This window comes from Apteryx mantelli, chromosome 14, assembly GCF_036417845.1.
Source record: "Apteryx mantelli isolate bAptMan1 chromosome 14, bAptMan1.hap1, whole genome shotgun sequence".
Taxonomy (NCBI): domain Eukaryota; kingdom Metazoa; phylum Chordata; class Aves; order Apterygiformes; family Apterygidae; genus Apteryx; species Apteryx mantelli.
In genome coordinates this window covers 13,569,967-13,582,858 of record NC_089991.1, presented here as the reverse complement: position 1 = coordinate 13,582,858, position 12,892 = coordinate 13,569,967, and the positions used below count along the sequence as shown (strand labels likewise).

General features: G+C 45.3%; 1 protein-coding gene across 1 annotated transcript; it reads right to left on the bottom strand.

Annotated features, from left to right (window-relative positions):
• Positions 1-2,350: 2,350 nt before the first annotated feature.
• On the bottom strand, positions 2,351-6,681 carry LOC106493565 (sulfate transporter-like). Its single transcript, XM_013953626.2, has 2 exons — positions 5,998-6,681; positions 2,351-5,207 (listed from the first exon to the last, which is right to left on the bottom strand). Exons 1-2 carry the CDS (start codon positions 6,679-6,681, stop codon positions 3,612-3,614), a joined length of 2,280 nt encoding a protein of 759 aa, XP_013809080.2. The 3' UTR covers positions 2,351-3,611.
• Between the last annotated feature and the right edge of the window lie 6,211 nt (positions 6,682-12,892).

Sequence of the window (12,892 nt, the reverse complement as noted above, 5' to 3'; positions counted from 1 at the left end):
GTGCCTGTTTGGCATTTTCACAGCTCTCCTGGACTCTGAGCAGGAACTGCTTAAATAAACAACTGTTTCCCACTATGAATGGCTGTGGGAACCCCTGCTCTGACAGTAATCTCATCTGTGCTATCTCGCGCCCGGCTGTGCCTATGAATTATCAGCACTGTTTTTATCTCCTGCTGTGGCTCTGTGACCCTGTTGGCATCATAAATGTATTTAAAGTCTAACTAAAACAATATAATTTTCCCCATAAATGATCTTGTGAGGAAATGATGCCAATGCTATTCCAAAGGGAAGACAAGGTTCATGATCCTCACAGGTAACAAGGACTTGCTGATTCTCTTCTGCTCAGAAGAGTTGCTGATGCAACCTTCCTGCAGGGTTGCCTCATGCTCCTGCAGCCTCGGAGGACCAGCCTCGGAAAGAGGGGCTGCAGCTCCGAGAGCTCCCACCTTGTGCCCATGCCCAGGCCACGCTTGCCCGCTCAGCACTGCCAGACTGGTACTGGCCTCTTCAGTCCATTTACTTTCATACTGACACTTACCACCTAACTCTGAGGACCTGCAAGCAGCTGGGCATACTACAGCCTTTAATCCATTTAAAGGAGCTTATGACCACAGCAAGAAACTTTTCAGAGCAGAAACAACAGGTTTCCTTTTCCATACACTTTATGTACAACAATCTCCTCCTACTGGGCTTCCAAAACTAGAGTTCCCTTCAGCTGGACATCTTTGGTGCCCCATTTCTTAGATGAGGTGAGGGGAATAGTCACATATTGAATATGCAAAATATAAGGTATTTTTTCAGATGGAGTTCACTAAAGAAAAGTTATTTTGGTACTTGGCAATCCTGCAGAGCCTCGTAGTACAGAGCAATGTCTCTCCCGTGGGGACGCAGAAGCAGATCAAGTAGGACACTGCTTGTCCAGGCTGAGCAGAAAAGAAAATGTCCCCTGTCCTGTTCTGCACTGCTGCTTTCTCCTGCAGTGCTCTCCTAGCAGTACTTCATGTGCTGCACTGTGGGCATGGTGCTCCTGCTTTCCATCACCAGGATGGCAAGAAGTGTGGCCATTCTCCAGCCCTCCCTGACAGCAGGGCTGCTGCATCCCAGGGACAACATCCCTGAGCTCATCCCCATATCTCGCTCCTGGCTGAGTTAAGCGAGGCTCTCACTTGCAGCACTGTGTCTCTGACCATAGTCATGATCTGGAAGGGCTGTGTATTTGGAAGGTAGTACAGCTTATGCCAAACAATGGGAAAACTGTGGCCATTGCTAGCTACAGCATGAGTACTCTTGATCTACAATTTATGAAAAGCAGCAGGTGATCTCAGATACATTTTCTTTAGAGAGAATCTGTAATTTCACTCCCAAAAGTCATGCAAATCCCTGCCTGTGAATACCACCAGGGAAAAGCATTTCTCTTCCTCTGAAGCAGACTGTCCTGAGCCACACAAACAGTCTGCACAACAGCTATCAGCTGAACAAACTCAGGGCAGTTTTCTGAAATTGCTTTTTTTTTTTTTTTTTTTTTTTTTTTAAGGAAAGTGCTTTGCTGTTGCTTTTGTAGGGTGTTTGGGAGATGTGATCTGTTCCCCACCCTGACTCCAGAATGGATGTGTGGGAGAGGTCAGCCCAAAATAAAGGTGGCAAATGAGGAATGCACAAGGGCAAGTGAAGAAGTGAGCATGTGGTTTTTAAAAACAAGCCTGGTGCCCTGTGCTGCACAGCTGAGGCAGGGATCCTGCCCGCTGGCCCAACAGGCCAGCCATGGGACAGGGTAAGCCCAGACCTGAGCGTTGCCAAGGGAAGGTCTCCTGCCTCACCCACCAGACTGGCCTCCTTCTCCCCGCAGTTCGAGCAAGCTCAAACCATAATCACTCTGTTGCCGCACTTCTCAGGAGGCAGGTTAGTGGCCTTGCAGCCTTGGGACCCAGAGCCGCTTTGGGACACACATTTCTCCGCAATGCAATTTCCAAGAGACTGGAGCAGGAAAGGGGTTTCCTACTCCCACTCTTTCCCTAATTCTTCTGGTTTGGGCAGTACATTGACACTAGGATTATCACCTGTTTGAGCACCTAGAAGGAAACTCCACATAACAGGGACAAGGCACAGAGCACAGAGCACAGGGACAGGGCACAGGGACAGGGACAGGGACAAGGATGGGGCAGAGAAGAAGGAGAGGGAAGTGCTGTCTCCAGGCTCTGCAGCACAGCTCACTCGTGCCCCCCAGTGACCACAGGAGAAAAGTGTTCGTGCAAGACCAGAGAAGCAAACACCAGGCAGGGCAGCAGAAAATGATGGCAGGTTTATGGTATTTCATTTTAAAAGAGATGATACACAAGGGAGGGGGGGGATGAGAAGCACTGGAGGGAGGCATTTTGTATAAAAGTTCCTCGTGAAAGCCTAGAGTCCCATGTCGCTGCCCAATCTCTCTTGCTGTCCTAGCCCTTTCCAAAAATCCTTCTTTGGGAAGTAGGCACACGAGACTGGTGTGAAGGAAGCCTGCCTCCGACAGCAGCCAGAGGTTCCCAGGGAGAGGGCAGATCCCTCACAGATGCAGCTCCGAGCTAACCTGCCCCTGAGAGGGCTGGTGCATTAGGGAGAAGTACCACTGTTCCCTTGTTATACGAGCTAGCGCCCACGGCCAGCCCCAGAGACAGGCACCCTGGGCTCCAGCCTCGCACAGCTGCCCTCAGCACAGGCTCGTACTGCAGCAACAGGTGGGCTCGCTCCGAAGGATGGGCTCAGCTTAGACTCCCTGTGCCCCCCAGCCGCAGCCTGCACCAGGGTTGTCCCACTGCTTTGTCAGCCAGCGGCAGGAATCGTGCTGCAGTGCTGAAGTGGAGCAGACCTTGCGGCTCAGAGGATGGGGATGGCACAGCTCGCACCATGGCTATGAATGGTGAACTCAAGTTCTAGAGCAGGGCCGTGCAGCCCGCACTCACTGCCAGGTGGGACTGGGGATGCCCCTTTGGAGGCAATTTTCAAGGCCAGACCAGGAGAGGCAGAAGTCCTTCCGGCTCAGAAGCATCCATCTGTGCTGAGACCAGCAGTCTGACACAGCTGTTATGTTCTGGCATTCTCTCATCCCCATTCCTGTAACCCTCTCTCATGCCCAGCACACTGCTTGCTTGCTTAGGGTTGTTTCAAAGGGCCATATTTCCTCTCTCAAACTTCACCATGGGACAATCAGACGATGATTGTACAACCCCAGTGCAGAAAACCATGCCATGGCTCTTCTGGTACCTAGCAAATTTCTTCCATCCTGAGATACGCAGAGCATTTTTATTCCTTCTTCTCCATACTTCCAATTTTTCACTTTGGGGCTCTCCAGCAAGGAATGACCAGCCTTAACTAGCACATTTATGCCAGTCAGCCTCTGCAGGAGAAGGGTTAAAAGCCATCTAGGCTTTTTATCTGCATGACCTTGAAATGCCTCTCAGATTATTTACCTGTTGGTAATCTCTTCTGAAGTCCACACCTTCCCCAGACTTTTTACCCGGTGCCTGCTTCTAGCAGTTCATTGAAGTCTTTTTTGAATGCTCCGAACGTCCTAAAACTGCTCTGAAGTACATACCAAACCCATCGCCAAGAGAAACCATTCTTCACACATGGGTCTACAAAGATGCCTGGAAGTTCAGGTCTTCAGGGTCCAGGAGAGCATCCTTTTTCTCCTTGCTCTCCTGCTGCACATGATACCACCTTTCAGCAAACTTCACTGCATCATGGACACTGTGGAAAGCCAACTGGCTGCCACAGTCTGTCTTGCCAGCCCAACCTCCCTCCTGGAGCAGGTGGCGGATGGAAGGGTTGCAGTTGGCCAAGAGTACCTGGACACCAATATCCTTGTAGTCATGATGCATCTCCTTTAGCACAGAGAAACCCGCTGTATCTATGAACTGCATAGCCCCACAGTCAATGATTAAGGTGTGCATATCTACGGAAGGAGGACAGACATCTGCTGGAGATTTCTCAGCCTTTTTCTTGGCAGGTTTCAGACAGTCAGATCTGGTGCAGAAAAAGCTCTTGCTCTTGCCTGTGTCTGCATTTGCCTGGGCTTCCACCTTTCGATGCTTAGCAGCCAGCAGAGTAGGGTTTACTCCAGTTTTCTGATAGAGAATAGTCTTGAAATAGTCCTTGTTGGCATAGTAAAGAGATGACTCAAAGCGGAAGATCTTGATGTTGGCAATACTGCTGAGCTGCTTGTAAGTGGATTGATCCTCATAGATTTCCGAGTTGCTGACCTTGCCCAGGAGCGCGGCCCTGGGTCTCTGCGTGCGGAAGATGATGCAGAGCAGAGCAAAGCAGACACCCACAAGGAGCCCAATCTCTGTGGTGATCAGTGTGGAGGCCAGCATGGTCATCCACCACACCACTGTGTCCACCTTGCTGAGTTGCCACATTCGGGGGGTGTCGCAGAACTTCCTCAGGCCACCCCGCAAGTTGACAATGGTGACTACCCCCAGGATGGATGTTTGCAGCGAGTAAAAGAGTGGAGCAATCCACAGCAGCACTAGCAGCAGCACCAAGGAGGTGACCAGGCCAGAGACCTGCGTCTGGGTCCCCGTGGATTCCTTCAGCAGAGTCTTGGTCAGGGCTGCGGAGCTGGCAAAGCAGTAGAAGAAAGAAGGGATCAAGTTGCACATGCCAATGGCGACCATCTCTTGATTGGCACGAACAGCGTAGCCATGCTTTTTGCCAAAGATTTCTGCCAGGGAGACAGTCATGGCAAAGCCAATAATAGCAATGGGCAGAGCATCAACTGCTAGGCTGGAAAAGAGTTTTGTATCTGGTAGGGTGGGTTTCCTGAAGCCAGTGGGGATGTCCCCACAAACAGCAGACTTGTATCGCTCTTCAAAGTTGAAGTAGTACGATAGTACTGTAGCTACAATGACCACCAGCAGCTCTATGGGGAATGGGGCCTTCATCTTGTCTTTATACCGATCATTGATCTCTTTGACAGGCACAATGATGGCCAAAGCAACCAGACTGGTCACCAGGTCACAGATGTTGGTGTTCTGGATGTATCTGAAAAGGTCAACCCACGTCAAGATGAAGGACCCCACCCCTTCATGACGAGGGATTTTCACTCCCAGGAGATACTTCATCTGGGAGGTGATAATGGTGAGGCTGGAGCCAGTCACAAAGCCGCTGAGGAGAGGTTCTGACAGGTAGACAGACACAAAGCCCAGCTGTAAAACCCCCAGCAGGATCTGAAAAGAAAGCCAGTCATACCTTTAACATCCATGAGAAGGGCTGGAAGAGGTGACCAGCAATTTATGTCAGTTGCTTCCACTTTAGCATATCTGGCTACTCTGTCTGCTGAGCATTCAGTGCAAGACAGAGGACTTTATCTTAAGTAGTTAGTTTGGGGTATGGAAAACTAAAGAGACCTAGACTTGTCTGTGTCTAGAAATGCCATACAAAGAAGACTTCAAGGTCCCTGTCGCTGTCTCCTTAAAAGAAACAAGGCTGCAGTTAACACTAAGAGTCCAAGGGTAGCTAAATCAAAGCAGCTTATGAGTATCACTTAGTGGCAAAAACAGTGTGATGCAGTGAATTTTTGTTGTCCCAGTGAAAGGGGCTGAAGTTGCCTACTAACAGCTAGGCTTAGGCAGTGGAGACATTTCCAGGGAGAATGGCCTTTAGAGGGGTCCCTGATGAGGGCATAGTCCTTAGAGGACTTGCTCGAACTGGAGGGCAGCCCTAAACTACACCAGGAATCAGCCCAGGTCCAGGACTGGGATGGTGGGAAGGTAGTTCACAGTTCCCTTCCCTCCCTTGCCAAGTCTGATCCTAAGCGTGTTTCAGACACATCTAAGGATCTGGCCTATCATCTGGGGAAAGCACAACCCCAAAGTCAGGTGTGTTTGGGGTTTTCTAAATCACTACAGTTCAAGAGTGTCAGGTCTAGTCATTTCAGCCAAGGTTTGTTGTGACTCAAGTCTGAACTGAGACAAAGAAAGAACAGAGAGGAAACAGCACAATAGTGAACATTTGTACCTGGTAAAGACCAACCAGAAAGCTTAAGGAAAGGGCCACAGTGATGGCATAGCAACTCCTGTCACAGGCACCTGTCCCATTAGCGGAGGAGGTGGAATTCCCCATCGGTGATGAGCCAGCATTGTCGTCACTGTACCCTGCTAGCTGAAGGTGCCGATTCACAGACTGCCCAATCATCAGGCACAGGACACCAAAGGAGCCAACGAAGTTATGGCGCGAAGTGGCCATAGCAAAGTAGATGATATTGCAGAAGAAGTTGGTGTAGATTCCATAGATGGGATCCTGGTTCGCTAATAGGGAATATGAGATGGACTGAGGAATGGCAACTATCCCCACCAACAGCCCAGATATGACATCCCCAAGCAACTGTGTCTTGACATTGTAACGGGGAAGCCAGTCCAACACTGGGAACAGGTGACAGAAGAAGGTGATGATAGTTTGATGATTGCATTGGCAGACCTCTCTGGCTTTCTTTAGGATGAGATCCTGGGTGCTGAGGTTCACAGGCTCATATTCCTCCAACCTGATGTGTATAAAATGGACAGGAGACTCTTCTGGCGTGAGGGAGCTCCGTATGTCTTTGCTCCGTCCTGACTTCTGACTTGACGTGTCCTCCATTGCACCAGGAGATCTAAGTAAGACAGGAGAGCAGGCATGCCCATGAAGTATTGCATTCATGTACATAATGTGCTTTGCTTAGCTCCAGGGCTCATGTAGATTGCATGGATAAATAGATGAAGGCAAATAGCTTCAGACAAATCAAACCTTCCTGTCATGCCAGTTGATTTGTTTGTTATCAGTTATGGACCTGATTAGCCACAGCCCTGAATGACTGTGGTTTATATTGCATTCATGCTGCCATAGATGCCCACATTAGGGACAGAACTACAGACAATACCGTGCCCCTTACAGACACAGCTCTTGATTTGAAACAGGACAGCAGAATCTTCTGAGATCCCTACCCTACCAGATACGACTTCACTGAAACTAAAACTTCTTGAGAAACCCTGCATGTCTTGATGACACTTCCACTTAGGCAAGAGCTATTTTGAAAATGATGACATATTCCATGTGGTGTTCTAGGAATGTAATGCATGGGTAAGGGAGGCTATTTGCAAATTCATTTTTCCTTTAAATTTTTGAAATATGTTATATATTAAAAACAGCAGGCGCTAAAGAAAGTCTTTCAACTGAGCCAGCGTTTCCCTTCTTCTGTTTTTTTCACCCCATCATTAAATTAAACAGGGAAATTCAAGATGTTTTTTGTTTTGTTTCAAAACCAAATTAATTCTGAAATCACAGATTTTTCCTCCAGAATCAGGGAATTCCTGTTTCCACACTGTTCTATACCGTGTGTCTCTATGTTGGCAAATCACCAGTAAATCAGAACTGGATTCTGCTGGTATCACTTCTTAACATTAGTTTTGACAAATGATTTTCATGATGTTGGCATCTTTGTGGTATTAATTATTTGTGCTGTAACTACTAGTTTTTTTACAGGACTGAACTATCCTGATTGAACAACGAATTTTTGTGACAAGGACAGAAATGCGGAGTGTATGGCAATGCTATGAATCGTGACATACTAGTGAAATGATAGCAGTCTAGGAACAATTTCAAGAAAACTAAGTATTTTCTGAGTGCTGCCAGGTAACCAACTGCCCTTTCAATGACTCTGTCTTATTGACTAGAAATGATCAAAATCATTCACTTAACATAAAATCATGTTGCTGAACTCTGACCTTGGGAGATTCCTTAGAAAGCTCACCAAATCCTATTTCCATGCTTTCTTAAAGACCATCCCATTCTGAAGATGCCCTAAACGACTGAGGCTGAAAACAATCCCCCACAGTTACCAACTGTGATTTGATGTCTCTGGCTCCTGGAAAATTATCAGGAAAGCCACCCTCCTTGTAAAGCATGGATGAGACAAGAAAAAGAGAATTACATTGCTGGCTTGCTTCAAACAGGCCCATCACAGGGCTGGTATTTGTAGAATGAATGCATGCTATTTTTTTGATCTGATTAAATAACGTATATACTTTTGCAACAAAACATAACTTTCTGTCAAAACCAAACAATATACAAACAGAAGCATTCAGTGACTCCTGAATGAAGACCTAGCCTGGCTGCAGATTGGAAATGGAACCAGGATGATGAAAAATCCCCTTCCCCTACCCTACAACCTCATTTCACATTACTGGTCCTGACCCAGAGCTCTTACCTCTGACTGCATGGAGCAGAGGGGGATACACTGTGTGCCTTCTTTGGGCCCCCCAGAAACTATTTGGAGCTTCTCATCTGCTGACTAACCTGTCTCCTCACCTCACAACATACATTGAGAAGAGAAAGCATGAGCTAAACAATTGCAAACCTGTTTCCTTTGCCTTCCTTCTGGATCATATGTTGCTTCTCTCCGAAGAGAACTGAATTATCCAGCCAAACAATTGGCCCTTTTATCTAGCTCCAGCTGATGGAGACAGTGCAAACAGCCAAACAGGGCTGTATTTTGAAAACAAACATCATTGTGAGAGAATATTTTTGATGAAAACTTGTTCTGCCCATTAAGAATGACTGAAGGAGTTTAGATAAGCACTCCTGTCAGATAACAGTATTGCTGGTATCTGGAGATGTGTTTGCTAAACAAGGAGAACAATGCACAGAAATCTTCCTGCATGTGCTATTGCATCGCTCCTCCGCTCCTCCATGAACTGAGTTCCCTCGGCTAAGCCCTACTGCACTTTTCCCCTCACAGCTTTTGATCTATTCTGGACAAGATTTTGTCTGAATTGTTCCAAAAGTACTTTTGTTTCCTGATAGCTTTTCTATCAGTGAGTTCCTACCAGGCACCACCGCACTGTCCAACCTATGTACTTTGCTACATACAGCATAGCTGCACAGAGACATGAAGGCGTAGTTGTGTCCCAGACCACTCTCTGAGTGGTTCCACCTCTGTTATGCCAGACAGCATTCACACATTTACACAGAGTCAACAATGTCTTGCTTCAGAAGGGCTTTGTACAAGGACTTTTCCACTGAAAGCAAAGTTGTGATGACATGGGTTATTTCTAGCTAGTGATAGAGAGAACTTGATGTGTGTGAGATCTGCACAATCCACATTTTACTTGTGTCTTATAGAGACCATAGCACAAGTAAAAGGGGATTTTGCTTTGCAGAAGTAAGCACAGTTCAGTAAAGTGGAGGCTTTTATTTTTTTTATAAGTAAACGTGAGCAATAGCACTAGTGGCCAGAGAAAGAGATAATGTCTCATCACCATGAAACAATAGCCTCAAATACTAGTAATAACTGTTCTTCTCTTGTGCTCCTTGACAACTACCTACATTAGACCTCTCAGCACAGTCTCATCTCATTCTCCATCGTTTCTTTCCCATCCACTGAGTCTGTAATATTTTGGCAGGATGTGCTGCTGTCTGGTGGAGCAGGACAAAGCCTGGCAGTCAGGCAGTTCGGTTCCTACTTCTGCTTCTGTCACTGACTTTGTTCTGGGCTTGGGGAGGGGACTTAGAGCCCGTGGGGTAAGGAGAGATGATGTGGGGTAAGGAGAGATGCCATTTTCACAAGTCTTTGATTTAGATGCTGGGGAGACATCCTGAGAAAAGAGGAGGGGAAGATCTGCCTCTTGAATTACATTTATCTCATCAGTGGAAGAACATCTCAGTAATTAGAAGTAAATGAATGAGAAACATCAGTGCTCTCTGGCAACAGGAAAAAATGAGAACATGTTGTAGGGGAGACAGCTGCTCAATGTATTTATCTATTTATACTAGACTCTTTTTCTCTGCCATTTCTCTACAGTTCATATCTTTTCAGGTTTGTCTGTTGATAGCTCCCCTTTCCCTACTTCCTTTTGTCGTTAATAGACTAGATCTTTCCTTAGCCTTTTTATTCCTGGTATCCTTAAAAGATGACCTTTTCATATGCTTTATACTCCTTCCTAGTCATAGCTCATTGAGTATCTTGACCTGTCTGATGTTGTCTCTACTTGCTAATTCTCCTTTTCCATCTTCTTTCTTAGTAAGTGAACCAAACTTCCACTTTCTCTATGATTCCTTCTCCTTGAAATTCAGTCATTGAATAACTGGTGGTTAAGCGAGGCTGGTCTTTTGTTTGTTTTCTGGGATGAAACATATCCGAGCACAATCTATTCTTTGATTTTTTGATCTTATTTAGGAAGTGGTCATTTCCAGTTCTGTATCTCCAATTTTGTCATCCAGTGTGGTTAGCCTTACTATCCACCATGAAAATGGGACTTAGTACTCTTTTCATTTGAGGCAGTATCTAGACTACCTTCAATTTCTATTCTGCTTTCACTATATGGTGGTTCTTTTCCTTCCAAATTCCATCTTCATTTATGTAGTGGAACTTTTTTGTTTGATATGATTTCCTCTACCACTTGACATAGCTGGGTAAGTCTTCATTTCACCTCTCACCTCTCACAGGCATAGTTTTCTTTGCTGATCAGTTCTTCTTTCCATTGCTTGTAGTCTTTTTGTTTCCTCTGTCATTCTTTTTTGTGACTATCCTTCTAACTAAGCCTGAAGCCTTCACTACATGATCTTTTTCCCTTTCTTGGGAGCAAATTCCCAGTTATTTCTGTATCCTCAACTTTAAAACGTGACAACTTTCCGAACTTTCCCTGCAATTAAGTCCTTGAGCTCTTTGTTCCAGCTGGTTTCGCTGTGTCAGGTTCTCAACGCTGAACTCCTTGAAATTGAGGGCCTTCATTCTAGAGCAACTTTTGCTTAGTCTTCTTTTCTGTGGAAATTTAGCCAGTGGGCACTGAGGAGAGGTCATTTTATATTCTCCATCCTGACAGCAAGGATGTAAGAATGTACTTCCTTGCACTGAATACTGTGTACATCTCTGAAATCACTTCCCTTGTATGAGGTGAGGCAAGAAGGGTAGAAGCTAAAAACATTTTACATTTGCTCTAGAAAATGTACAACAGACAAGCTTAAAAAAGCAATCCAGTACAGAATTTCATGTGACCTTGAGCTGGCTAAGAGTGCAATGCCTTCCAAACACAAGGTCACTGTAGTTAAACTAGTAAAATTAAACGTTTGTTTTCAAAAGCATCTTTTAAGGTTGGTCTTTATTGCCATCATAAACTCACTTAACTGTTTAACTCCACCCTAGGAAAGGCTGGGTTGGACAGATGGTGAGCATTAACTTGAACAATGAAAGTGTAGACAGGACATCCCTCTGTTTTTAAGACAAGCAGAAAGCATAAAACCCCCAAACTGGTATGTGAGCAATGTAACATCAATCTATGCAACAGCCACTGCAACCAGCTAGAAATAGAGCATGAAAACCCAAGTTCTAGGCACAATGAAAATGTAGTAGAAGACTATTTCATTCTTACAGTGAGCTGGTGACATGGTATCCTATCCTACAGTAGAAAAAGTTATGATTAAATTGTCTGGGTCCACGTTTGTTTTTGGCCTTGCCTACCCAGGCCTGTTGCAATGGATAAACATAAAGAGTTTGCTTCTGTACTGCTGTGTCAATGAATAGCTTGTATTTAACGGGACTAGCTGGCATCTTAGTAAATATAGTAATTTTCTTTGGAACAGGACTAACTGCGCTGCACAAGGAGTTTTTGTTTGATTTAAGGCTTGCGAATACACTTATGACTATTTGGCTCCTTGAAGTCTTTCAAGTCACATCCTGCATGTCTTGGCTCCATATATGGACCAGCCTGCCTTAGTACATGGCTGTACCTGCTACTTCACAGTTACTTAGATCGCATGCCATCTCTTTTAAAAAAAATGGCAAGAAGGCCAGGTAATGGTGCCAGATATCTATGAGAGCTGCTTTTCCTTCTCTTCAGATCTGAGGCTCTTGGATTTCAGACTGTCATTTTGGATGGCTGCTCATTCAGTTCCACTTGAAAAGAGCTGCCAAGACATAGACATCTGCAAAACGTCACTTTTTAAAGAGAAAAACAAAGAAAAGAAGACAATCCCAGAGTTGTTCCCACTGCTGAGATATGGTAAAATGCAGAAAAATGCCTGAGGACAAAAGAGCTGGACAGAGCCTCTCCTAGGTTTTTACAAGAGAACACCAGAGAACCTGAAAGTCCTACATTAGATCATCCCAGATAACAAAACAGCTTTTCCAGCCTCCTGTTATTTTGTAGGGCAGTTCATGATAATGCGCAGGGTGTCACAGCAGAGAATGAAAGGCAAAGATAAATCCTCTTTGGACATTAACATTGCAAGGCCAAAATCATCACTCTCCCTTTGACTGTACGTCAGTGCAATCACTATACTTTAAAGGTTGGGAAGAACCAACAAAACCTACAAATAAATAACCCTAAAGAGCATCTATTCAAAGTACTGCTCACTCCCAACAATGGGCCATGAAGACAGATGTATGGGGAATGTTTTTTTAGTGTACTTTCAAAGATGTATGATGGAATATGTGTTCTTGGAAAGAATCAGCATAGGAATAGTAGATCTAAACAGATGTGCAGTGGCTGCAGAGGTCGAACATGCCACACCAACCTTTCAGCTATTGAGGACTCGCCATTGGGGGTCCACCCTCTAAATGCCCTGCTACCAGCCTCAACACTGGTGCCCACTCTTAGAAGATGGAAGAAGAGAGCACTTCAAAGTACATCAGCCTGAGGATTTGGGGAGCATTTCCTGTTTATATACGGAGAGTGAAAATGATTCCTTGCTAACTTTTGTGGGGAATTGTTGTTGTTTTCATGTTTTTTCCCACATGACAAATGTTCAGTGCTCATGACCCTTTTCCAAATTATTAGGCTAACAATTTAAAATTCTATAATGGCTCTGAAAATGGATTAAATTGATTCCAGATGAATTACAATGAAATAAAAATGGGGAGACATGTTTGTGTTTTATACTG

Excerpts from the sequence above, each read along its gene's own strand:
- LOC106493565 (XM_013953626.2), bottom strand. The coding sequence starts at position 6,681 with ATGTACATGAATGCAATACTTCATGGGCATGCCTGCTCTCCTGTCTTA. Across the intron at positions 5,208-5,997 it reads TTCTGGTTGGTCTTTACCAG|ATCCTGCTGGGGGTTTTACA; the intron begins GTACAAATGTTC and ends CTTTCTTTTCAG.